At 40.7% G+C, this 24,363-nt stretch overlaps 1 protein-coding gene across 11 annotated transcripts in view; it reads left to right on the forward strand.

Annotated features, from left to right (window-relative positions):
- The window catches only part of CTNND2 (catenin delta 2), a 699,957-nt gene extending 681,930 nt beyond the window's left edge, over positions 1 to 18,027 (forward strand). For all 11 annotated transcript variants that reach the window (XM_042806909.1, XM_042806907.1, XM_042806914.1 and 8 more), the window contains 4 exons: positions 1,991 to 2,117; positions 6,301 to 6,432; positions 13,686 to 13,759; positions 16,786 to 18,027. In XM_042806909.1, the coding sequence (XP_042662843.1) occupies positions 1,991 to 2,117; positions 6,301 to 6,432; positions 13,686 to 13,759; positions 16,786 to 17,046 (594 nt within the window). In that variant the 3' untranslated portion in view covers positions 17,047 to 18,027. The remainder of the gene's footprint in view (positions 1 to 1,990; positions 2,118 to 6,300; positions 6,433 to 13,685; positions 13,760 to 16,785) is intronic.
- The last annotated feature ends 6,336 nt before the right edge of the window (positions 18,028 to 24,363 follow it).

Genomic DNA, 24,363 nt, shown 5'->3' on the forward strand with positions numbered 1-24,363 from the left:
TTCTTCTTAAAAATATATATGTATTCTATACTTATACACCTATATTTGTATATATATTGAAATTTTCGAATAATTTCCAATTTGATTTATCACTAAGAAGTTAGGGCTTTACAGATGTTTTTGTCTGCATTCCCATTGATCCTTCCTCTAGGTTGGAGGACGCAGCTTGTGTAGAAGCTGCTTGTTGGAAAGGAAAGATTGGATACAGAAAATGTTAGTTTAAGCAAGTGGTATTAAAGATTAACTATTTTTTTTGACTTACTATTTTTTATGAATTAACTGATTTTCTTCCTTATATTTTCTTGCATGACTGTCATGAAATACGAGGTACAGTTCAGCAAAGTGTCCTAAACATGAGTGACCTCTGTGGACAAACGCTCACTATCAAGTCTACGACTACTGTGAATGCTATGGCCCAGACTTCACTCTTCTGTTTGTTTGTTGGTTTTGTTTTTTTTTTTTTTTCCCTTGAAATTACAACCAAGATACACTCATGTTTATACAAACGCATTATGTAGGGACTACAGACATTCAGAATCCGTAGTTAGATGTCACCTCTGTCTATCCTAATTTATTTTTCCCTCTACGTCAGGTATGAGTGTCTTCTTTCCTCCTGCTGTGTCACAGTCTCGCTGAGCTCTCTTTCCTAAAGTTTAGTGGAAGGAAGGTTTTTCAAGCCATTTTCTCTTGCAATTCAAGAGCCAGGTGCCTGTGGTTTCTGTGGGGGGAACACAGTCAGAGAGATGCCTTGGGCAAAGGCAGAGGATGGGAGGGGATGGGATTCAGGGTTGGATGTCTGGAGTAGTCTGATGTACAGGGTGGGAAAAGTCTTTACTACCCCAATGGGGAATTATTTTTCTGTAAGCAAGAGGAAAATTCCAACTGTTTTTTAGTAATATTTTATTATGTTTATTTTTATTCAGCATTTCCTTGCAAAAAAATTCGTTTAGCGCCATGCCAGGTGCTTCACTCGATTTCCATTGATCCTAACAGAAAATAGGCATTTTTAAAAGGCTTATGCCTTCAGCGCGGGACTGGGAAAACTCTGTGTTGCTGATTTAGATTTCACGTTAAGCACTGATAAAGACAGTTAAAATCTATCAATACTTTAAGACATTTTAAATTTTGTAGCTTAATAAGAGCACTAGCAAAAGTCAATTTATTCATTCGTGATACTTTCAAAGTATTTTTAATATCCTTTTAAAAATGTAAAGTACCATATTTTGGATTATTGCATTATATTATGGTACAGAAACAAAACATGTATGATTGAAACTCTCCTTTTTTTATTTCTGAAATAGCTGTTTCTAGTGTTTGTATTACTTTGTTTCCTTTCTTTTTTTTTTTTTTTAAATACATCACCATTACCACAGTTTTAAATAGACGGAACAGAATTTCTTCCTGTACACCTTAGAGCAAAATGAAACAAGGAAAATGCATTGATTATTTTTCTGCTCACATTTGTGTGAAGAAAATGGGCAGTTAATATAAGTAGACTACAGATACCCAAGTAGTTGCAGAAATGTTGATAGTCTTGGAGCTTCCCCATCTACTTACTCCAGAATTTCCTCATATGATAGGAATGATTTAAAGCAAAAACTGATTTTCACCATGAAAACAAGTACTTACTCTTTGGAATATTTTCACAGCCAGAATGCCATTTGAAATGTGAAAATAGAGACATGAAAAAAAGACAGAACTCTTAAACAAATGGCCTAAAAAGTTGCTTGGTGTTTTCATAATTCGAGTCTTTCTCAAATGTGTTACTTTACAGAACTTCCTGCATTTTAATTTTTCTCCTGGTGTGTCAGTACAGTCAGCACGTTGTATCCTGCGCCAGTAAGGTTTTTTCCCACCCAGTGGCAGGAAGAAGCGAGTAGCCTACTTGTGTGTGCACGTAGTGAAAACCCTAGAGGAAAATACTCTGTACTCAAACTGGGGAGCCGTATGGAGTTTTCTCTAACTGCAGTCGCCATGGTTGATGTTGCAGGACGGATGGTCGCAGTATCACTTCGTAGCCTCATCTTCAACAATAGAAAGGGATCGGCAAAGACCGTACTCTTCATCACGCACGCCCTCCATCTCTCCCGTGCGCATGTCTCCTAACAACCGCTCAGGTAAGACCAGGCTTTCAGGACTGAAGTAAAGCCAGGGCTATCCCTCGCTGTCATTTGCCTTCTTTTAGCAATGTCGCTGGCACCTGGATTTGTTGTTAACAATGGTGGAAGGGCACAAAATAGATTCTGTATTGTTACCTGAATTATCTGCTCAAAACAGGATATTTTTTTTTTTATTATTATTATTAACACCTTGTAAAGTTTTACAGCAGAAAGAATACTCCATACGTTTTTTGTTATGAATTCTCACGCAGTGTTTTCCTGATTGGCGTTACCTGACTAGATCTCAGGGCAATGGTGTCCACTAGTAGCATGAGGAAGTTCTATTTCTTTACTGTTCATGCAAACCACTGTATTGTTCGTGGCCGTTCTGCACACTTAGCAGAAGTTGAAGAATCCACATTATTTTTTTTGCCAGCTCTTATTCTGATTGCATGTGTATAAGTGTGCGTACACAGGCATGTGTAAGTTTCACAGACGATTGACTACAGGTCTTCATGTAACATTGAGGGCATATTTACACCAGCTATCGTTAATTCTGTATGATCCTTACAATGAGTTAATGTAAGTATCTCAACTTATGCTGCAGTGTTAAGTAATTTTTCTATTCGGAAACCTGGGTATTTTCCCCTCAGCTTATTCTAAGGTAGAACATACCTTGCTTAGATAAAGCCGTTCCCATTGAAAGTCTTCTAAGATACACAGAGTAAAACAGCCAGCCTTTCAATGTGCTTTTCACTACTTGTTCAATCAAATGCTGTCATCTCATAGGTATACCAGGAGTTTAGGATTAAAGTTGGCCAAACTGATTATTGCCATCAGCATTGTGCCATAGTTCTGTTTTTAAGAAAATTGCTTTGTTAATTGTCTAGAAGCTGCGTCTTAGTCCTGCAGAACAACCACCGAGGAAATCTAGAAGTGTAGCCAGAAGAACAGTGACAGCTGCTCTTCACTTTTCAAGATCTGTCGTTACACAAGTCCATAAAGGGCTCTTGTTCCTTTTTTTCTTCTCCAAAGTCTTATTTTGACTGTAGGTACGAGGCACTTTAAATGTCTGGCCCTGAGATCTCAGTTCTGTCTCCTGCCAGAACTGTCTCCTCACTTCTGTTACTATATTGCTTAAAGAATATACTTAAAGAAATTTTGGATGAAATCTTACTGCCATTGTCAGTTATCATAGGACTGGAAAAGGATAAATAGAGTGGCTGTTTCCGAAAGGAGAAGAACCCATGTAATTACAGACCGGTCAGCTCAACTTCATTCCAGAAAATACCTGGAACAAATATTCACAATCTGAGCACCTCAAAGACAGTAGGAACATAAGATGCTGCTTAACTCTAGGAGTATCTATTCCTCCATAGTAGTGTAAGTTACTGTCTGTCTGGTAGTATCCTTAACAAATCCAAACATGGGTTCGACATGGTTTGTTCTTACAAAAGCCACCTGAATTCCTGCCACAACATAGTTAAAACGCTTTGTGGAAAGAATAGTCATCTTCTGAAACGAAGTCTACTGTAATCAGTAAGACTCTCTCACACAAGATTTTTATAGGCAAACTAGGGCAAGATAGCAAACAGTCCAGAAAATGTCCTGTGTGGCAAATACAAAACTGGCTTAAAACCATTCACAAAGAATGGGTATTGCTTATTGCCATAATAAGGGAAGAATGCTTTGCTTGGAGGTTTGCCTGAGGCCCAGTTCTCTTCAGGGGTTTCATAAATGACCCAGATAATATATAAAGGATGCCCGTTATCTCTGCAGGTGACATAAACCTGGGAGAAACTTATGCACCTTGAAGGGCATTACTGGAATTCAGAGTGATCCTGAGAAATTGGAGATGCTGCCCAAAGGGGGAAAAAAAAAAAACAGAAACAAAAACAAAAACAAAAAACCAATCCTTTACAAATAAATTATAAGGAGAATATCTGGCTAGACAAAAGTTCTTTAGAAATTATTTAGGGGCTTTTGTCAGTTGCACACATGAATCAGGAGATGGAGAAAATCAGGATATGAGGACACACAGAATGTATTTGTTTAGCTCAAATAAAAGAAGCACAAGATGGGTGCAGTGGGAGGAGGTATGCACCAAGTCTTCAAGCACGTAAGAGCCAGCTGTGAAGAGGAACAGCATGAACCTTCTCTACTTTCATAGCAGACAAATGGAAATAATGAGCAGCAAGGAGTCAGGCTAGACATCAGGGAACATTTCCTAACAGTAGCAAAACAAAGCACTGGAACAGACTGCTCGGAGCAGTTATGTGATCTCTGTCATTAGAGATCTTTAGTTTTAGATTAAAATCTGTCAAGGATTATTTTGGTATATTGGAGCCTACCTTGGGGTAAAGAGTTGAAGTAAATGAACTCACAGTGCCCCATCCATCCCTAGGAATCGGTGGTAAGAGGTTTAAGCTAGCATGGAGCGCTCTGTCTTGTTTTCTGTGTCCTTTCAGCATACAAGCAGATACTACTTTTCAGTCTAATGTTAACCAATGATTTTATGTCTGCTTCCAGTAAAAACTCTGAAAGAGGGTGCTTCTGGATTTTAACACTTGATAGAAAGCAGTTGTTCTCACATGGAAGGAGAGAGATAATTCCTACAGGGAACAGAGAGGTGGTTTTGTCTTTATCGGTCAAAATACCAGAGTGCTTAAAAGCAATACCTGAGTACGTGAAACAAAATGCATCCCTGTGTTAGCAACTTTTTCAAGGTTTGCATTCCGTTTTATTCTGTATTAGACTCAAGTTGCCATTAGCTGATTTGGTAATTTAATGTCGTGTTTCTTTCCATCTGCTGGATTATCAGCTTTAGAATTGCATCACTATTGACAAGCAATTTAAAAGCAATCTTCAATTCTAATGGCTCCGTAAGAAAAAACATCTGTCCTGCATTTGCTCTGTAAATTCAGAGACCAGGGCCAGCAGAACCAATCTAAGCAGAATTCAATATCACTTGTGCTTCCCTACTCCTCAGTTAAGTACAAGTGCTTCCCTACTCCTTAACTAAAAAATGTAACATAATTCAGAGATGCTGAAGGATAGAACTCACGATCAAGCCTCACAAATTAGCTTGTCTTACATTTTTCTATTTTTTTTCCCCTCCTTCTAATGAAGGACATTGTTACTGCTTTTGAGGTTCTTTTGGTGTATCAGATATATCCGAGTGGAGACAGGGGCGGGTGTGGAAGTGAGCCCCAGCACTTTAGTTATTTTGGTACCGGGGTGCCTTCACAGGCCTCCGGGGCGCCCTGCCGCTCGCCTTGCATTCCTTCCCCTGCCCTCCACAACAGGGGAAGTGCGTTGTATCTACCCACATCTAAACGTATTGAATCAGTTTGCTTGAAAGCCATTCTTTTTCCCTCTGCTTTTTCCCTTTTCCCAAGCATCACGAGCTCTCAGTCTTCATGATCAGTGCCAGTGACCACCTTCACGTTCTCCAGTGCATGAGAATCAAGGACAAACCCAGCTGTCCTCCTGGTCACCTCGTACTTTGCTCCTTTTAGCCATACCACAAGTAGAGGTGGCGAGAGATTTAGTGTTAATAATACCTTAAAGTAGCAGTTGTTGTTTTAATGGCAATTGTTCATACATAGATATTTAAAAACACAGAAATTATCTGAGTTGCCTTTAAGTGTTAGGCATTCTTTGCTATATGTTTTCTGTGGAAAACACCTTCCTTTTCTTTCCGTCTGCATTAGAATAATTTAATTGGCTTGTTTATTTTTCAACAGAGAAGGGAAGAAACTATTTTATAATAGTTTTTCCACACAGTTGAAAGTTATCGGTCTTTTCAACAGAAATAAATTAACCATTGAGAAAAAAAAAAAAAAAAAAATGGAAGTGCCTGTAACAGAAAGTTTTGACAAGTTATATAGAAATTGAAATGCTAAAGGGGAAAAAAAAAATTGTTATTGTTGTACTTTTTCCATAATGATCAGCTTAGGCATTGGTTGTAAATGAAAAAAGTAAAACATTCAGAGAGAAAATTATGTTTGGAGTTGATTGTCCCATGAATACATTTGTCCTGTAATTGAAATAACAGCACCTTTTCTTTTTCTCCATGAAAATAACAGCTTAATGTTAGTATGCTAGCAAATATAAGCTTTACTAAAATGTTTACTCTAGAGTTAAACACTACATTCGGTCATATGTGGCAAGAAAAAATAAATCCATTTTTGTGATCTAGCAAGTGCCCCAGCCTCACCTCGGGAAATGATCAGCCTAAAAGAAAGAAAAACAGACTATGAATCAACCGGAACAAACGCCACTTACCATGGAAATAAGGGTGAACACACTTCTAGGAAAGACACCATGACAGGTGAGATTGTGCTTGCATAGCATATTTAAAAATCAATCAGCTGTGATAGACCACTGATTTTACAGGCTTGGCTAGGTTTACTGTATTATAGAAAAGACTCATCCTGCTTTGGCTGATTCCAAAGTTTTAGCCTCCTTGAGAAGTACAACTGAAGAAATATTTGATCTTAATGAATATAATGCGATGTGAAAATGATTTGTGAAGACAGTGTTTCTTCACAGAAGAAAGGCTCTAAAACTGATTTTACATTTCTTTTTAATTTTACGTTTGTTTTCGTTTCGGAAGTAAGTTGGCAGATCACTTTGAATTGACTAGTGTTTCTTCTGCAAGCATGACAGTGAGCATGTGCAGTGATCCCTAACGCCTCCTTTGCAGGGAATGGCTCTCCAGGCCCAGTTAGCTTATTTCATACATCAGTCATTTCGAGGAAATTTAGTAGCTGTTTGTAAAGTCTATTCGTGTTGCTTTCACAGCTGGGCTGATTTAAATGCAACAATTTTCTCCATGTATGTTACGGCATCTATTGCAGGTTTCACTGAAGGCCCCTCTGCCCCGGTGAGCTCATTAACTTGTTAGCATTTCAATAATTGTAAAATTCCGAGTGCTTTGCCCAGTACTGCACCTTCTTCATTAATTCCCGTGCAAAATACGCGTTGGTCTCCATAAGCATTGCACAGATTTCTGTAACCTCTGTCGAACATTTTGTTACATCCATGTAGTGCCAATTATCATGGTGTCCTCTTCTCCAAATGCTACCTCAGGGCAAGCCAAAAAAAAAAAAAAAAAAATCACAGTGAGGAGTCACTCTATACTTTGTGAATGCCTGTTACCTTCTCCCACGCCCTCTGTAGAGGTCTTGCTTAGAGGATGCCAGAACAGGTCGTCTTTGTGTTTCTCAGCTCACTGGGGACACCAGGAACATGCTGACTCACGTCAAGCCATCCATACTAACTTTAAAGCCCATGTTCAGGATACGAAGATACTCGTACTGCATCTGCTGTGTTATATGCTGCTGCGTAATCAAAACCTAAACACCAGCCTTCGAGTTTGTGAGAAAACGCGATGCAGAACATTACTTAGCGTGCAAGTGAAAATTTAAAGAAGATGAATGACAGTCAAGAACATTGGGAAGCCACGGAAGTGAGGAGTGTCCTGAGCAACATCTGCAGGGTACTGCGTGAGATTGCAGCAGACTCAGTTGAGGTACTGCATTTTTTGTATCTGTAATATTTTGAATGTTTCATGGCCGCTGCACGAGGCGGCTCCCTCAAACACTTCAGTGGTCCTTACTTGTGTGGTTGGGAAGGACAGGACTGCTGGTTTTCCAGCACTTTGTCAAGGATCCGTGAAGAGGGAATCTCAGGAGTAAGAGCAGCAGGCTGAAAAGGCAGAAACATCAGTATTTTGTTCTATCTGTATCTGCAGATTTAGACTACCAGATTATATCAGAAGGTTAATCCCAAAGACGTGTTTCCATGTGGAAAATCTGTGTTCCCTTGCAGATAGTCTTGTTGTTCTCCACACATTAAAAAAATCAGGGTTTCTTTTTTCCCCAAACCTTTTCACTTTGTCTTTTACTGTCGTGCTTTTCTTCCCCCATTCCTGTTTCCCTTGCTCTTTCAGTATAGTTTTTGGCATGTGGGGTTTGTACTTCCCCAGCAACCTTTGTTCCACTTTGATTTTTGCATCGTGTTTTCCATTAATGTCTGCTTGTATTTTGTCTGTTCTTATTGATCTTTTGGGTGGGCTTTTTGCAAGGAAACTTGAAACTCAGCATCATGCTCAGCTATCGACTATTTTTTTCCAACTACTGAGCTCAGTGAGAAAAATCAAAAGCAAAATCAAATTGAAAAGTGTAATAATATTTCACAGTCTTACATGACCATTGTACAAATGAGTGCGGAATTAACAAATACTTTTCTCTTTTTTTTCAGATCACCAAATCTCTGCTCATTTGGTCTAAGCTCAAATTAAGCACCATTTTAAGCACAAAAGAAAATGACAGAAGGAGTCTTGCTCCTCAACATTCAATGTGAAATTTGTGTAACGTATTTGTAGCTCATTAAATAATAAATATTTCATTAAACAACAATATAAAGTCAGTATTTTTTATTTTAATTGGGAGACATTTTGGCTTTATTTGTATGGTCTAATATAAGTTTGTGTGGCAAGTTCATTGCAATGCCTGTATTTCATTTTGTGCATCAGACAGTGCATTGTAGCTAATACATCCACAGAGCCTATGGGGCTTAGATAAATGGTTTTTCAGGTTCCACCTGGCATATACATATTTTGAGCTGCTCTTGTATTCTGTGCCAAGATGATGTATTACACAAACCTTCCTTGGAGTTACAGCTTTACAGAGAAGGTAGAGCCACAGCTGTAGTCCCAATTTATCCATGACTGTCTCCATGCTCTTCTCTGAAGCTCTTCTCAGTTGATAGTTCAAAAATTTTATGACCTCTTGGCTGGGACTGAAATGAAGGTTTTTTTGATGGATTGTTGAAGTGGAAATGTTGGCTTCTTGCCATTGTGGGGACTTCTCAGGTAAACCTCTGGGAAAAATGGAGAATCTATGAAGTAAACAGTTTGGCTGAAGATGATAACTTCTATTGATTTCACAAGGACAGCTTAAAAATAGAGGAACAATCTCAAAGTTCTCATTGCCCTCTTCCTTACACAGGTTTATGATGCCTTGTATATTTACTATCCATCTTCTCTTCTCTGTAGAAAATAATAACCAATAATAAAATTTTATCACCTAAAGTATATTTTTAAGACAAAAACTATTATATTCCTTTTAAAAAAACAGGAACTATAAGTGCATGTGATAATGTTATTTATGCCATAGTGTTCTCCTTCAGATCTGGGAATATAAGGTTACTGTATACTATCATGGGACTATTACTCTAAAGTTTCTTTGTTAGTTCCCTCACTGAACTAATATGTGCATCCCAGTCTGCACCCTCTATCTTTGCTCCCACAAGCAGAAACACCTTCTGATTTATTTATTTTATTTTGATGTCAAGAACCTATACTTTTGTTATTTAAACTTACTTCTAAGTCCCTGCACGTTCAGAACGCAACCAACCACCATCACCTGTTCCAACAGCTGCAGATGTTTGGGCTACTTGGGCTTATTATTCCTTTAAGAAACTGTAATACACTGGAATCTTTTCTCATGCCCTCACCTCACCTTCCATTGTGCAGAAAGGCGGCAGTTGTAGTGACAAGCAATCATCTCTGTTAGCCGAGATGTGTGAGGTACAGAAGCATTTTCCTTTACTGTCTTGAGCTAAATTTTAGGAAGTGGAATCCTGCTGCTTATAGCAGAAAAGGCAGGTTATGCAATACCAGAGGAGAATGACTACCTGTCCAGCTGAGCTTTCGTTTCTTACTATCGGTCTGTGTTTCTGAGGGCAAAAGGCTAGCACCTTGTTATTTCGAAGTGCCTGAAAATGTGTTCAGAATAAATACTTAGTAGCACTAAAAGCTGAATGTTAAACTATGAATCAAGTGACTGAGATATATGGAGGTGGCTTCGGTCACTGATACCTTTGTCACATAAACCACTGAGTGACATAATTTTCACAGCTGTTGTCAGCTTTGCAGAAAACTGCTGTGGAGAACTGCATAGGTTTTTTTTTAAAAAAACAACATCACGTTGAAAATTGAACAGGGAAAAAAGGAAAGTATTCTTCTGTAATGTTCTTTATGCAATGCAACCACAAAGTACCGCAGGTTGATCATAGTACTCATTTTAGAACCTTCACAATTTTGCCTAGTAAAAAGTACCTCTTCAGTGCTATCATGTACTGATGTTTAGATACTGCATAAAATAAACACAAGCACACACACACTCATCACTCCTCGAATCATTTCATCAGCAGCTACAATTCTCACATCTCTGTAAGGAAGCGTGGCTGCTGGAAGATCTCCATCTCTTCCTTCTTGTGCCCCCTTCCCCTTTCTTCCCGTATTGTAAAAAAAGAAAATTATTTCCTCAATCTCTCTTCCTCTCCGATAATTTAACCGTGATGGTACGTGTACAATATTAACAGCAAAAATCAAATACTAACCACACAGTATCTGTACATGCTCTCCCTTTTTTCTTTCATATTTGCCCTCTGCTCTTGGACAGCAAGAGTCAGCTGCTCAGTGAAGCATGGCAGAGTGGGAATGGAGTTCCTAGGGATGCCGCCTGCATGTTCAGAAGCGGGTGCTGGAGCAGGGCTGCATGCATTGCTAGCAGCAACATTGCTTGACTTACATTTCCTCCGGAGACAGAACTATCTCAGCCTCCCAGCTAGACTAAGCCAAGATTTCTTGTTCTTGAACTCTTGGCATTCCTTCCCAAGCATCTGATGTGTCACTCTTTTTATTACATTAAGAAAAGAATACTACTGGGTTTTTTTTTTTTTGGTTTGTTTGTTGGTTGGGTTTTTTTTTTTCATTTTAAACTTGTGAATTTGTATCCACATCACTGAAGTGAAATCAGCAACGCAGACCTTGCAAGCTCTTTTCGTAAGCTGATACTATTCATTTTCCATTGCAGAATATGTGTTCTGGGAGACTGTAAGCCTTCGATCTGGCACGTGACAATTCTGAGCGCATCAGCGCAAATGTCACGGTAGTGCATTGGACAACTGTGCACCAACTCTGGACTCTGTCTGTTTTTATAATAGTCATGGCTATTAGTGGCACATATGCACCATATGCCTTTTTAAAAAGATGGTAAAGTCATGACCCTCCTTAAAGTCTCTCTGATTGCCTGTAGGAGCAACATATAAATTAGCATGTGTCCAGTTTGCTATTTTTTATCAGATTCTTCATAAAACCCTCAGGTGTTCCACCTTATACCAGTCTTTTATTCTTAACATCAAACAACCTTGAACAGTATTGTCCTGTCTGGACTGAATATGTTCCATCAAGCCTGACTGAAGACTTGCATGCATGAAACTTCAACCCTGCTTTATCTTGCTATTTATATACACGAAGACAAAACAATTACAAGAGGTTCTTCCTCTGTTTATGAGAGTCCAACACATTGCATGTCACTCGTTTTTTTTCGAGAAGTAGCCTTTCACAAAATGGGTAGCTGAAACACTAACTCTGAGTACCTTTAGATCTTGAGAAGAGGAATTTGTGCAACCCAGCTTCTTCTAGCACTTTGTGGGATGAGCAAAAAACTCAGAAAAACAGCGTAAAAAAAAGATGGTATCGAGGAAAGACCTGGCAGTTGTACTACTGACAGTCGTGGGTCTTGAGATGCACCGTAAATAGCAGTGCTGCTGTGGACTCCTCTAATACCAATGACTGTCGTCAGGAGGGGAGTTTTCAGACACTAAAGCAGAGGCTGCAGCTGGAATACACAAAACAATGAAATAACAGTCACGTCTGTCATCACTCGGGTTAGGAGAGCAGAGAGAACCTCTGCAGATCAACACCTCGGCACTAACATTTACGACCAAAGACGAGCTACTCGAGCACTCATCATTTCCATGTCACCATGTATTAGCACACAGGTGGAATTAAAAGTACTGACCACTGGAAAAGACCAACCAGCATGTGTTACTAGAGTTCATATTGTCCCCACCTTCACAGAAGGAATCCTGCTGCACTCCTTGGAGACCTCCAGAGCCCTTCTCCATTTACTACACAGGACTACGCACTGTCTCAGTAACTGCATCCAGCTCTTCAAGAAATGAGTTTTTTCACCCCCATTAGTTAATAGTTATGAAGTGAAAAATCTCCTTTTCCAGCTGTTAGGGCTCATAACCCCACCGTATAAGCCCTGTCTTTATACTGTTTCAAGAACACAGTGGAGATCGTTAGCACCACCATCTGAGATCTGTAAAGCAGCAACATGGAGCTGCGCACCAAACTGACAAAAATTATGCATTCAGCATGGAACCCACGGCGGAGGTGGGGATCAGAATTGGCTTAACACCATGCCATTCCTTCCTCCAGCGAGGGTGCGGTGGTGGGGGTGCAAATAGAGGCAGTTGTACACGCTGGGGTCCATGCTAGCAGGGTGCCAAAGGAAGAAAAAGCGGTTACTTCTTCAGTAACTGTGGTTCTTCTTAGGGACGTGACTAGCATGGATCCCGTGCCCAGCTTTCAGCTCTGATGCTCAGTCCTCACCCTCCAAGGTTTTGAGTTGTGAAGGGACTGAAAGCAACTCTTGGTGCCTCCAGGTTTTACATCATTGCACAGGGGCCTGGGAGAAGTCGCGCGAGCAACATGTTTCAGTTCCACTGATGACTGATTCACAGCTACTCAATTTTTACTTTCAGGCACGTGCTCTTATAATGAGAGTATCAAAGCATTGGTTATAATGTCTAGAAAGCTAATAATGCTTGCTCAGTAAGAACAGTGTGAAGCAGCCACGCAGAATACTACCCTCATGTTGTTTCAAATATGAGAAATAACTAAAACCTTTCTAGGTCTACCAGGAAGCTAAGCTTCAGCTAGAGAGCCAAATCAAAGTCATCAGTGAAGCCAGCTTTGCAGGAAAATCCTTAGCTTTTTATGTGGGGTTTTGGGACAGGGTGGGAAACAAATTTATGCAGAACTGCGTGATGTTAACCTTGTCTTTAGAATTACTTCTGATTTCCAACTCATAGCTCAGTTTTGTCTGTGCATTTTAGTAGTAGGACGTCTGAGAAGAAGGTGACAGCACTTCATGGATTTAAGACTATCTTGGCCAGATCTCTTCAGTGTAACTACATATTACTTTTTTGCATAACTCATTTTTCAGTTGAATTTAATCACTTTTTCCACGAATGATTTTCACAATATAGCAAAAGCACTGTAGGATAAATAATCCCAACTGAAATGAAAGGACTGAAATTGTTTCTTGCTCTCAATAACTACACCTGTTACTTGTTTAGTGTATGTGTGATATAAAATCCCATACACAACCTGAAATATACTATGGAATATTAGCTTTATATAACATTTTTTTTGTTGATTTATATGTGAAGTACACAAGATTGGTGTGAACATGACATAGCGCCTGTTACCATTAATAAGTGTATTTAATAAGATGCACATGCATCTACATCAAAGCAAAGATTATGACTTTTTAGTGGGAGGAGGAGAAAACAGAAGTCTGCAGATGCTTTTGAAGATTCTTGTGTGTGGGAAGTGGGCATTGTATAATGTAGTCAACGAATCCTTAAGAATTCACTTTGAGGCCAAAGAGGTGTGTTTGGTAACCCTGCTTTATCCTTCCTTTTTTCTCTTTCCAGCTCAAAACACTGGAATCTCAACTTTGTACAGGAATTCGTACGGTGCGCCTCCTGAAGATATCAAACATAACCAGGTAAGCACGGAGACTAAAACGTTACTGTTTAAGATGGCAAAAGACCAGTGCAATATCTTATATGGAAATTAAGAATATCTCGAAGACTGAGAAATCTATGTTAGAGGAACTGAGTCACCTGCTTGCACAAACGCTAGCAATTCCACTGGCTTCAAACAAGCTGTGTTCTTTATGCTCACGGATAACTTCAGCCCAAGGTTCAAAAATGTCCAGCAGGTTATGACAACATATGCACAAAAATGATGACACCATATGCATAAAAATTATCTGAAGTGTTTAAACCTGTAAGTCGTAATGAAATCAAGAGGGGCTTGGGGCCCGAATGCCTTTACAGTTCTGGATATGTGTGACGCAGGCTACGAAAGCCAAGCTAAAGTTAGTGAGCACTTCTCCTGGCTCTGGTATCTCGTGATGTCCCGTGGCAGTGAATTTGCTGAACTCCAGCCATACTTACTTGAGCATACGTGCTAAGGCATCCTAGCAAAAACTCAAGTTTTTAACAGGCCTAGAGAAAGAACCCCCTGTATCTCTTGCAAGGGCGTGCTCACTGTACTTGGGTGCAGCCAGAGCCCTCCGATTTGCCATTTAACGTGACTGCAACAAGGCTTTTTGTTTGTTTTTTAATGTATGCACCAGGGCATGGGCAAGAGAAAAAAAAAAAAAAACTATCCTTTCATTGGCAAGAACACTTTCCCATGTATATACATCCAAGTCATCCAGTCTAGAGCTTTGGGACTCTGTTAAAAATGTCCTGTTCCTGAAAACCAGCACCCAGTAAGTGCATCTGGATAGGGTGGGCGTTACAAAAGTGTGATTGGCAGCATGGGTGCCGAGCTAATGCCCTCACAGAAAAAGGGTTGTTGCAATATTGATGTGTACGGCATTCAGATGGCTGGTACTGCCAGTAGAGTATTTCCTCAGTCCCTGGAAAACACATTTTTCTGCAGCCTTAGACTTTGTCTCATCATTATATGTAATTCTACTTTATCCTCAATTACCGCAGCTCCTTAGTATTTTCACAACTTCCCTATGTAATATGCAAAAGTTACAGCATTTTTCGACTAGAGAAATGAGGCCAAAAACATTGAAGGAAAGCACCGAAAATTATTGTCAGATGACTAAATTAATATTTAGTAAAATTGATAAAAAATATTAGCACAAAAAATTATTGTCAGATGACTAAATTAATATTTAGTAAAATGGATACAAAATATTTTTCTCTGAAAATTTTTACTACATTATCTGACATTTCCATTTAAGAGACTGGTATTTCAGTTTCGATCCACAAACTTAAGGTGAAGAAAGTTTCCGATACTCTGTGCCCCCATTTCTCTTTCTTACTTTTGTGATGAGCCAGTATTTCCTGTGGTGCACTATGTTCTTTCTTTGTGTGAGCCAGTTCAGTGCATGAAGATGTTTCTGCTTTTATTGCATTTAAAGAGATTAAGCCCTTCTAAGCAATGCAGGATCTAGAATAAATAAGGGTATGAGGTGCTGTAACAGCAGGTGCACTCTAACTGCAGTCATGAATCAACTAATTTGATTTTGGGGGTGAGAGTTGGAGCGAAAAGAAAACAAACAAACAAAAAAAAAAAGCCAACAAACAATCTTCCACCTTTTCCCACTTGCTTTCTCAATGAAATGACAAGCGTGTGATGGACATATCGGAAAGAATGTTTTTAGCTAGAAATAACCCAGAAATACTTCAGTCCCTTATTTTCTACTCAAAAATTGACCGTCTCTTAACTTTTTGTCGTATAAACAACCTGCTCGGTGTAGAGTTTTTCCCCGGTGTCCAAAATGAAACACCCATGTTTGAATATGTGAAATTGAAACAAGGGGCTGAAGGTCCTGGACACCTAGGTAGTGGTGCCAGAAATAGAAATTGGAACAGTTATGCTCCCTTGTGCAGTTCTGATACTGGGCCCAGTCTTGCAAGATCGCTCGTGGGATTGTTAAGGAGAGGACAGAGGCAGCCGTTCGCACTCGACACGCAGGGACCAATACGGACACCGTTTGCAGGAATATCACGGAGTTTGGGACACAGCAGTGCGACTGTTCCTCTCTTCTGGAGGGAGCACTACTAACTCTCACAGTCAGCAGGACCTGCACAGCCTTCTGAGACCGGTGTCTGAGCATCAGCGTTCCCAGCGGTGACCATCTAAGGATTGCAAGGCTCTGTCATTTTGCAGTCACAGAGCCTGCCCAAACTTACAGAGGTGGCAGAGGGTGAAAGGTAGTGTTCCATACTTAGCCTGTGTTTATTAATTTCAGATTTTAATTAAGACCCGACTATAAAACCGGAGACTCGCTAGGGCTGTCTGAAGAAAACTTTATGGCAAACTTGGGTTAGAGGACCGCGGGAGATTCTTGTCTTTCTGCATATCATAAATATTTCAGCTTCCAGGCAGCCTGCTGGAATGTAGCAACAACGCAAGGTTGCCGACATGAAGTGTTGAGGAGGTGGCAAGAAGCTGGTTCTCCTTAACAGTAGCGGAAAAACACATTTCAGGGCACTTAGCTTGAAATTTTCTCGTGTCAGTGCCCCGAAGACTATAAATGGTTCTTAAGGATATGGTGTCACCCTAAATCTCACTTGTGGCAAAGGCAGCTAGCAAGCATTTAGCATCTTTGAGTGTGTATCACTTCCATTCAAATTCTTCAAGACTGAGTTTTGGCTAAACTGCAAAATAGTCAGAAAGTTATACACAGATCACAGTTACTGAAGGAACTGTAAGCTACGCTGCTTGAACTACTTCTGAAGTAAACCAGCATCTTTAGTAGCAATAATATTCAATAATAAAAGTATTCAATAATAATATTAAAGAAATAACTGTAAAGAAGTATAATAACCAGGGAAGGCTGTGGAATTAATTCACTACCAAGCAATACCTTGAGCAGATGTTAAGATAACGCACAACTTGGTATTTCCAGCTTGATAAACACAAGTGAGCTTTACTCCCCCTTCCACCCCGCTGCCCACAATAAGTTGTATATAACAAGCTGTGGGCGTTACTGTGTTTCAGGTTTCAACACAGCCAGTTCCACAGGAGCCCAGCAGAAAAGATTATGAACCATATCAGCCGTTTCAGAATTCAACAAGAAACTACGATGAGTCCTTCTTTGAGGACCAAGTGCATCATCGTCCACCTGCAAGCGAATACAACATGCACCTGGGACTGAAGTCAACCGGCAACTACGTCGACTTCTATTCAGCTGCTCGTCCCTATAGCGAACTTAACTATGAAACAAGCCACTATCCAGCCTCTCCCGACTCCTGGGTTTGAGACTTGGACAGATACAAAAGCTCCAGGAACTGTGCATGTGCATGCATACCACAAGACATTTTTTTTCCTGCAAATTTAGTTTGTTTAAAGCCTGTTCCATAGGAAGGCCCAGATAACCAGTATGGAAAAAAACTAAGAGATTTTTTTAGAAGGCTTAAAAGATACGAAAGCTAAACCTGGGAGTAATTAGAAAGAAATATATATACATATATATATATTTTACAGTGTGGGGCAACTTTACTGTTGGCCTGTAGAGTCTAAAGTTCGGTGCTGTATATCGAATGTGGCTGAAGGAAGGAGGGAGAACAAGACAGTGGATGTGGGTCAAGAGTTAAGCACAAGTAACTGAGCAGCGTACATACTTTATGGGGAACAGCTTCTCACACTTTGTTTAATATCCTCATTCATTGTGAATCTAGGCTTCAAGATGCATTTGGGGTTTCCTCTGTACAGCAAGATGTTTCTTGCCTTTTGTTAATGCATTGTTGTAAAGTATTTGATGTACATTACAGAGAAAAAAAAAAAAAAAAAACAACAAAAAAAAAAACAAGCGCATTGTGTATATTACACCAATGCCACAGTGTTTCTTCATCTATGGTTCTAAATATTGCTTCAATTTCAAATTTTGAAAGATGTATGAATTTCCAGTTTTTTGTTTTCTTTTCCCCGGTGCGTTTTAACAAAAAAAAAAAAAAAAAAAAAAAAAAACCTCGAAAACTTAAAAAAACAAAAAGGAATATTTAGCGGTATTGTTTGTTCTGATATGTGAATTTGTTTGTGGCAACTAAAAAAACAAAAAAAGGCATTCAGCAGTTTCTGACAATTAACATTCATCATTCCACACTCCTTGTCAATGAAGTGCTTTTTCACTGCCTAAAATTTTAGATGTAGATATTTGAAATAGATTTTTTCATTTATACCAGTTTTCTTTATGATGATACAGTGTTAAAAGAAAATAAATTACAATTGATCTGTCATCCATATTTGCTAAGAATGTCTATTTCCAAGAACCTACCATACAAATACACATTCTTACTTGTGTGTGTCCTCGTATGCATAGTGTTCCGTGTGCGCGTGTGTGTTTGAGTGTGTGCGTTTGTGTGGTGTAAGACTTCTCTTCATCCAATGTTTTCCTTGTTCAAGCTTCAGTTTTCGTTTAATTTTCAGTTTTTTAAGCAGTGGAAACTCCAGTATGTGCTTTCTCTTACTCACCTTCTTAACCATCGATAGCTATTCAAAATTGGTAGGCCACATACTCACCAAGGAAGGGGTTATCAGATTTTTTTCACTGACTCCTTCACCCTTAGGTGCCATTTCCTTTAAAATAGCATCTCTTGATCTTCTCTCGAGGAAATTTCTGTACTCTCCAGCCACCAACCAGCAAAGGCTCAAGGAAGGCAGGGTTTGATCTTGCCATCTCCGTGAGGGCCTGGAAAACAAAGACCCGACAGACTTAAGTCTGGAGTCTCCAAATTCTTCAGGCTCCAGAAGGGTCCAATTTCTGAACCATTAGGACAATCATTTATTTTAACCCATACCAAAAAGAAAACCCAACACCCAGAACACTATTCCTCAAATATGAAAGATACCGACCGTTTCTGTGCATTTAAAGTAAAACCCTGAAAAGTAAAAAATGTAAGGGACAGAGAATTTTTTTTTTAATTTAAAGAAAAAAAAAAAAAAAAAAAAGGAAGCTAGGCTAGGAGGCATATTCATCTTAGCTCTTGGGATTCTGGAAGTAAAAAATGGAATCTAGCATTTTTTCATTTCTTCGATTCAGGCAACAGTTCAGCCTATAGCTTTCACAGCATAAGACCCACCACGAACGGGAGTAGTTGTAAATTGCTTAAATTACAATTAAGGAATTTGTTTCGGGTTGCAAACATTTCTGTGATCAGTCATTGTAATACTTGTGGCTGTGCGCAGGGGGAAAAGTCTCTCGCAAGTCATCGCCTGCTCTATAGGACGCAGCCTGAGTAGCTCACGCCGGCGGGTGTTGTGGTGTAGAATTGGTTTATCGGTAATCTAGGACCATAGTTTAATCTTTTCGGCAGCTTTTCCCAGTGTACGATATGTAACCTTATCTGCTCTTTGTAGTAAACAGGGGGAAAAAAATCGCATGCAAAAAAATTTTTAAAAAAATTTAAGAAAGGGTGGGGCGGGGGGGACACAGTGGGCCAGATGTATAGTGAGGTAGATAAAAATATTATTCATAGTTTTGGACACAGGTTGTTTATATTTTATTTATTACATTGATTTTAATAAGATAAGTGACATTTGCAGTGCTCTTTTGAACAAAGCACATTTTCAGTATAAAAACCTTTTTTTAATAAAGAATGTCACTCGCAACTTGAAGTTCTTCTTGACTGCCCGATGGCCGCAAGGCTGGTGCAGCTCTCCAGGTGCAGGATTGCCGACAGGCCGAGGGGATCCGACATTCTGTTTGAAGTTCTTAGCACCGTAGGTTGGATTTATTTCCATTCTTCAAGCTACTGAAATGCCCACGTTGCCCCCTTTCATCTCCTCTTAGGAGTTACTCGGAGTCAAATGTTGACCATTGCTCAAGTGAGAGATTCTGGATCGATGAAGTGGCATAAAACACCTTTTGTCTATACTTTGTGTTGTTTTGTTTCCATTCTTCTGTAGTGGCAAGTGCTCCGACTGGTAACGTTCACCCTTGCTGTACTGAGTTTTGAGAAGGTGTTGAATTACCTGGCTTCTTTTCCAGGCTTGGAAATCCAACACTGCGGCCATACTGAGCAAGATCTACATGATGCATTCTTTTTAATATTGAGGAAAGTATCATTACCTATTGCTGTTCCCTTCATTCTTGTACTAGATCACACACAGACCTAGAGAAGAAACAAAACTGTTCTTAAAAAAAATGTATAAAATGCAATTGATGTACTGTAAAATGTCGGATTTTTTTTTTTTTTTTTTATTTTAACAAGCTTCGTATTAGAATCTTGTTCAGCTGTGTAGAGCTATATAAATCTCACTGTTTTATTAAATGCTGTTTATGGTCTGGAAGGAATGGTTAACCTATCTCAAGATTAACAAATTTGCACTAACATGAGCAATATTGATTTGAAAAAAAAATATTAATTCAATATTTAAAAGATAAACTATGATTTTAAAGGTATATTAACACTGAAAGTACATTTTGACAGATAACATATTTAAGCCCAAAATATAAATGGTTATGTCAGGTAACACAAAAGAACTATAACAATATAGATTGAGAAAAGAAAAAAAAAAAAAAAAAAAAGATGTGTTTCACTGTACATGTTGCTAACATGTACAAAGACAAACTCATATTGACATATTTTCTATTAATAAATCCTACTGTATTGTGGAGAATCGCTGGTCATAGTGCAATATGTTTAAACTCAGAAGTTGACCCCATAGACGGACGCCTAGCTTCACCCAGGCAACAAGCCCTCGCCATTTAGTCGTTTTGAATATTATTGGGCTAGCTAACTTTCCCCTCCCGAGTCGTTCACTCCCTCCTCCCTCTCCTCCAGGTTGATGGGCACAACCTGCTCTACGACTGCAAGCGAAGGGGCGAGGGAACACCCGGTTCACCCCAAAATACAGCTGCGAGAGCTCAGCTCCCACCGCTTACAGGCTTCTGTAGAAAAGCTAAAAAAAAAAGTTTTTTCTGTAGAAAAAACTAAAAAGCTCCAGGCTGGTGCCACTGGACAGGAACATGTTGTAAAAAATACAACCTTGGCCCCAGTGCTGCCTAGACCACGGCCAAGAATCGGCGAGCGAGCCGTTAATTTGCTCCTTCGTGGGCGGGAGTCCCCGCGTGCAGTGCACGTCAGGGCTCAGGAATAATTGTTTCCTGGGACCGGGTTGCCTTAGCCTGCAGAAGCGTCTCGCCGGGGAGACTTGCAACTCAAATCAGAATCGCTTTTTTTTTTTTTTTTTTTTTTTTTTTTTTTAATTTTTTTTTTACACCTTGGCACAGCCAGTGCTGCACAGGAGGCTTCCTCAGCTCCTCCAACCCTCTTACTCATCCTCTCCTGCCAGCGGGCAGGAGGAGCTCCGAGTTTAGTGTCACTGCTTGTATCACGGGGAGCGGTGAGAGGAGTGGGAGGGATGGAGACAGCAATCCAAAGGGGGGGGACGGGGGGAGGGAAACAAACAAAGGGCCTAAAAATACAGAAACTCGGAGCTCGTGCACGAAGACGGATGCGCACCCATAACTACTAACAGTGGGATGGAGCCAGTAAGAGATTTTATGCACCGAGATCATCAAATCTTGCTCGCAAGGTGATGTACTGAACGTTTAACAGCAGCGACGTGATGCGCGCAAAGCTTCGTGCCAGAAAAGCGGGAGGGAGCAGCAGAGGGAAATCAGAGACCCGGGTCGGGCGCTTGCAGCTCCAGCCAGCAGCAGGCGTTGGGCCTGAGGGCAGCGACCGCTGGCTGCTGCGAAGGAGAGAGGAGAGCGATGAGACTTTTGATCGAGGTACTTTTAAGCCTAGGTCCAAAATTTTAGACGAGGAAGATACCAGGCAGCTCAAACAGGGGCAACTTTCTGTCGACCTCCCCGCTTGCCCCACCGGCCTCAACTGCAGAGCGCGGGGTCCCCCCCCCCGGCAGGCAGATTTTAAACAGCGGCCTAAAGCTGGTTTTAGACATTTAGGCTGAAAGTGGGAGGTGGGAGTTTCACCTCCCTGGGGCAAGGGGATTGAAGCCTGCAGCTGATACCTGGCGGGGGAAGGAGGGGAGGGGGCAGCCCCACCGTCCAGGCTGTTCTAAAAAACAAGAGAGGAAAGCAGGGACTATCGTGCCTTTTGACAGCCCGGGTTAGGAACACTTGCCCCTAACCCTTCTGCGAGCCAAGACAAAAAACTCCACCTAATTCAAGCACTTCAGGTTCTTCCTCTGCGACGTGCACACCCCACACCACCACAACCCTCTGCCAGCCCAGCGTGGCACATGCACGAGCACTGGTGCTAGCCAGGCACAGCACCCTAGCAAGGCACCGCGCCAATGCGTCATTCTTAAACCTAATTCCCAGCTGAACCCACGTTAGTATTTTTAACGCAATTTCAAAAGCAGTTTCCTTCCTCTGTGGGCATTGGTATTACTCTGCCAGCAGAAAGCGCCGGCTAAACTCTTGCAAAGTGTGAATGTTTAGCTTACACCCAGCTTTAAAACCCACGGAAGTCCCTGGAAAGGCGCCCGTCAGCTTCCCCAGGTCGTGGATCGGGCCCAGAGCAAAAACAGGTGAAGAATTGGTGCAACGCTCTCAAAGCGCTCACACTGAGGCAGCTCTTGCTGCAACCTTCTAATAGCTGAAAGGAGGAAAAAAAAAAAAAAAAAAAAAAAAGCAAGTTGCTTGCTAGTATGTGTCTGTCAAAATTTCCTATCGAGCCTTTGGCTCTCTGTAATTTCATTTTCACTGCTTTAGGAGGATGACATAGATAGAACATACTTGCAGTGACTGTTGCAGTTAATTTTAGTGGCCAGATGAGTAGTTTCAAACACTGAAATACCTTTCTTTTCCTGACAAGCAAAATCTGAAGCTTGCCACTAAATCCAGGAAAGCAAAATAGCAGTGGTTTGCTGATTCACTATTTTTCACTCTTTCCATTAAAATATTAATTCACATAAGCCTTTTCAATTACACATAGCCCAGCGGCCTTGGGGGTCGCTTTTTACATAATCTACTTTTTTTACAGTAATATTATTTAGGCAGAAAATGTTGGTAACTAAACACGCCAATACAATAACTAAAGCATCAAGGCTGAAGAAAAAATGTGTGGCAGAGAATTCAGGCTACTGTGTACAGATGCAATCAATTATTACCTCTGTTTGACATCAACCGATACAAAAAAAAAAAAAAAAAAAAAAAAAGCATCTACTGTATGAAGCCTAACATCTTCCATAGCAAATGTAAGTCCCTTTAAAAAAAGACTTACACCTTTTCCCTCCAAAAAAACCAAACCACAACCTTTTCCTCTAAGCGCCTCTGGGTTTGACTTTTTATTGAGGTGACAGGAAGGGAGGAGAATCTGCATTATGTGCAATATTTGAACAACGCTTTGTGTGTCTTTTGTTTCTGCCTGAGGCCATTGGATGTGAATAAGAAGGCCACTCACTGCAGTGCTGTAGCCACATTAAGCAAATCCGAACGTGCAAAATGAGAGCCACATTACAAAAGGTGAAAAAAAAAAAAAAAAAAAATCCACTTCTCATACCCTGGCTACTGCTGCAGGCTTGCCATCATAGGAAAAAAAAAAAAAAAAATAAAAATAAGAGCGGCCGGCTTATTTGAAATAACATCCTCCTGTCGCACAGCCCCCCCCCCAGCACTCCCGGTCCAGAGTTAAAGGGGGGAGCAGTGCAAAGGCTGCTCGGAAGAGACCCGCTGCCTTTGGGGTGCTGCTTTTCGCACGGGTGGGCAGAGGCGGGAGCCGCGGGGCCCCGGCTCGGCTGCCCAACGCCCCTGTGGCACCGCAGCCGGGGGCCTTCCCGATCACTTCTGTTGCTTTCCCGGCAGCTGGGATAGTTGAAGAGGCCACCTGTTTGGGTTTTTTTTCCCCCCTCTGATTCCTTTTTAATAACGTGACGGGTGGGATGATCCACTCCGATCGCCAAAACCCGGGTGCAGGGCCAACCCTCCCGTGCCAGCAAACCCATTCTGCTCTTGCAGTCGCGGCTTATCCGTGATGGAGAGGGGGGGGGAAAAAAAAAAAAAAAAATAAAAAAATAAAAAAAAAAAAAAAGCCTCAGTTAAACAGAACTCGCATTTTTTTCTCAAATTTTAAAACAAATGAACCTGGAAACTAAACTTTGACTGTGCCTGGGTTTGCTGGCACGCTGAGGCTCGTGCCCCGGGCCAGGCTCGGGTCTGCTCGAGCAGCAAGAAGGTGTCGGGGCAGGGGGCTGCGGACCCCCGGGCAGGGAGGAGGTACTGCCCAGGGGCTAGTGCACCCTCCCCACCAAGGAGGAGCGGCCCGTGCCAGCATGACAGGCAGCAGGGATGTCTTCTAAGTCAGTAAGAAGGGAATGTAAAGTCAGAGGTCAGAGACCAGGAGATTTAAAGCCGCGGTTGTTAACACAGGGGGAAGTGCGAGCTAGCCTTCCCACAGCTAAGGTCTGTGGTTTGGGCTTGTTGGGCTTGGTTTTGGTTTTTTTTTTAACTTTTGATAATTAGGGGTTAGTGCAATAACAATTTTTATGTGATTACGTGTGGAATGTGTTTTGACGAAGTGAAAAAAAAAAAAAAGTGATGTTAATACATAGAATTGAAAAATACAGTTGGAGACGAGTTGTTTTCACTTCCTAAAATTTGATGTA

Source organism: Tyto alba, unplaced genomic scaffold, assembly GCF_018691265.1.
Source record: "Tyto alba isolate M040663 unplaced genomic scaffold, T.alba_DEE_v4.0 Super-Scaffold_48, whole genome shotgun sequence".
In the NCBI taxonomy this organism is placed as follows: Eukaryota; Metazoa; Chordata; class Aves; order Strigiformes; family Tytonidae; genus Tyto; species Tyto alba.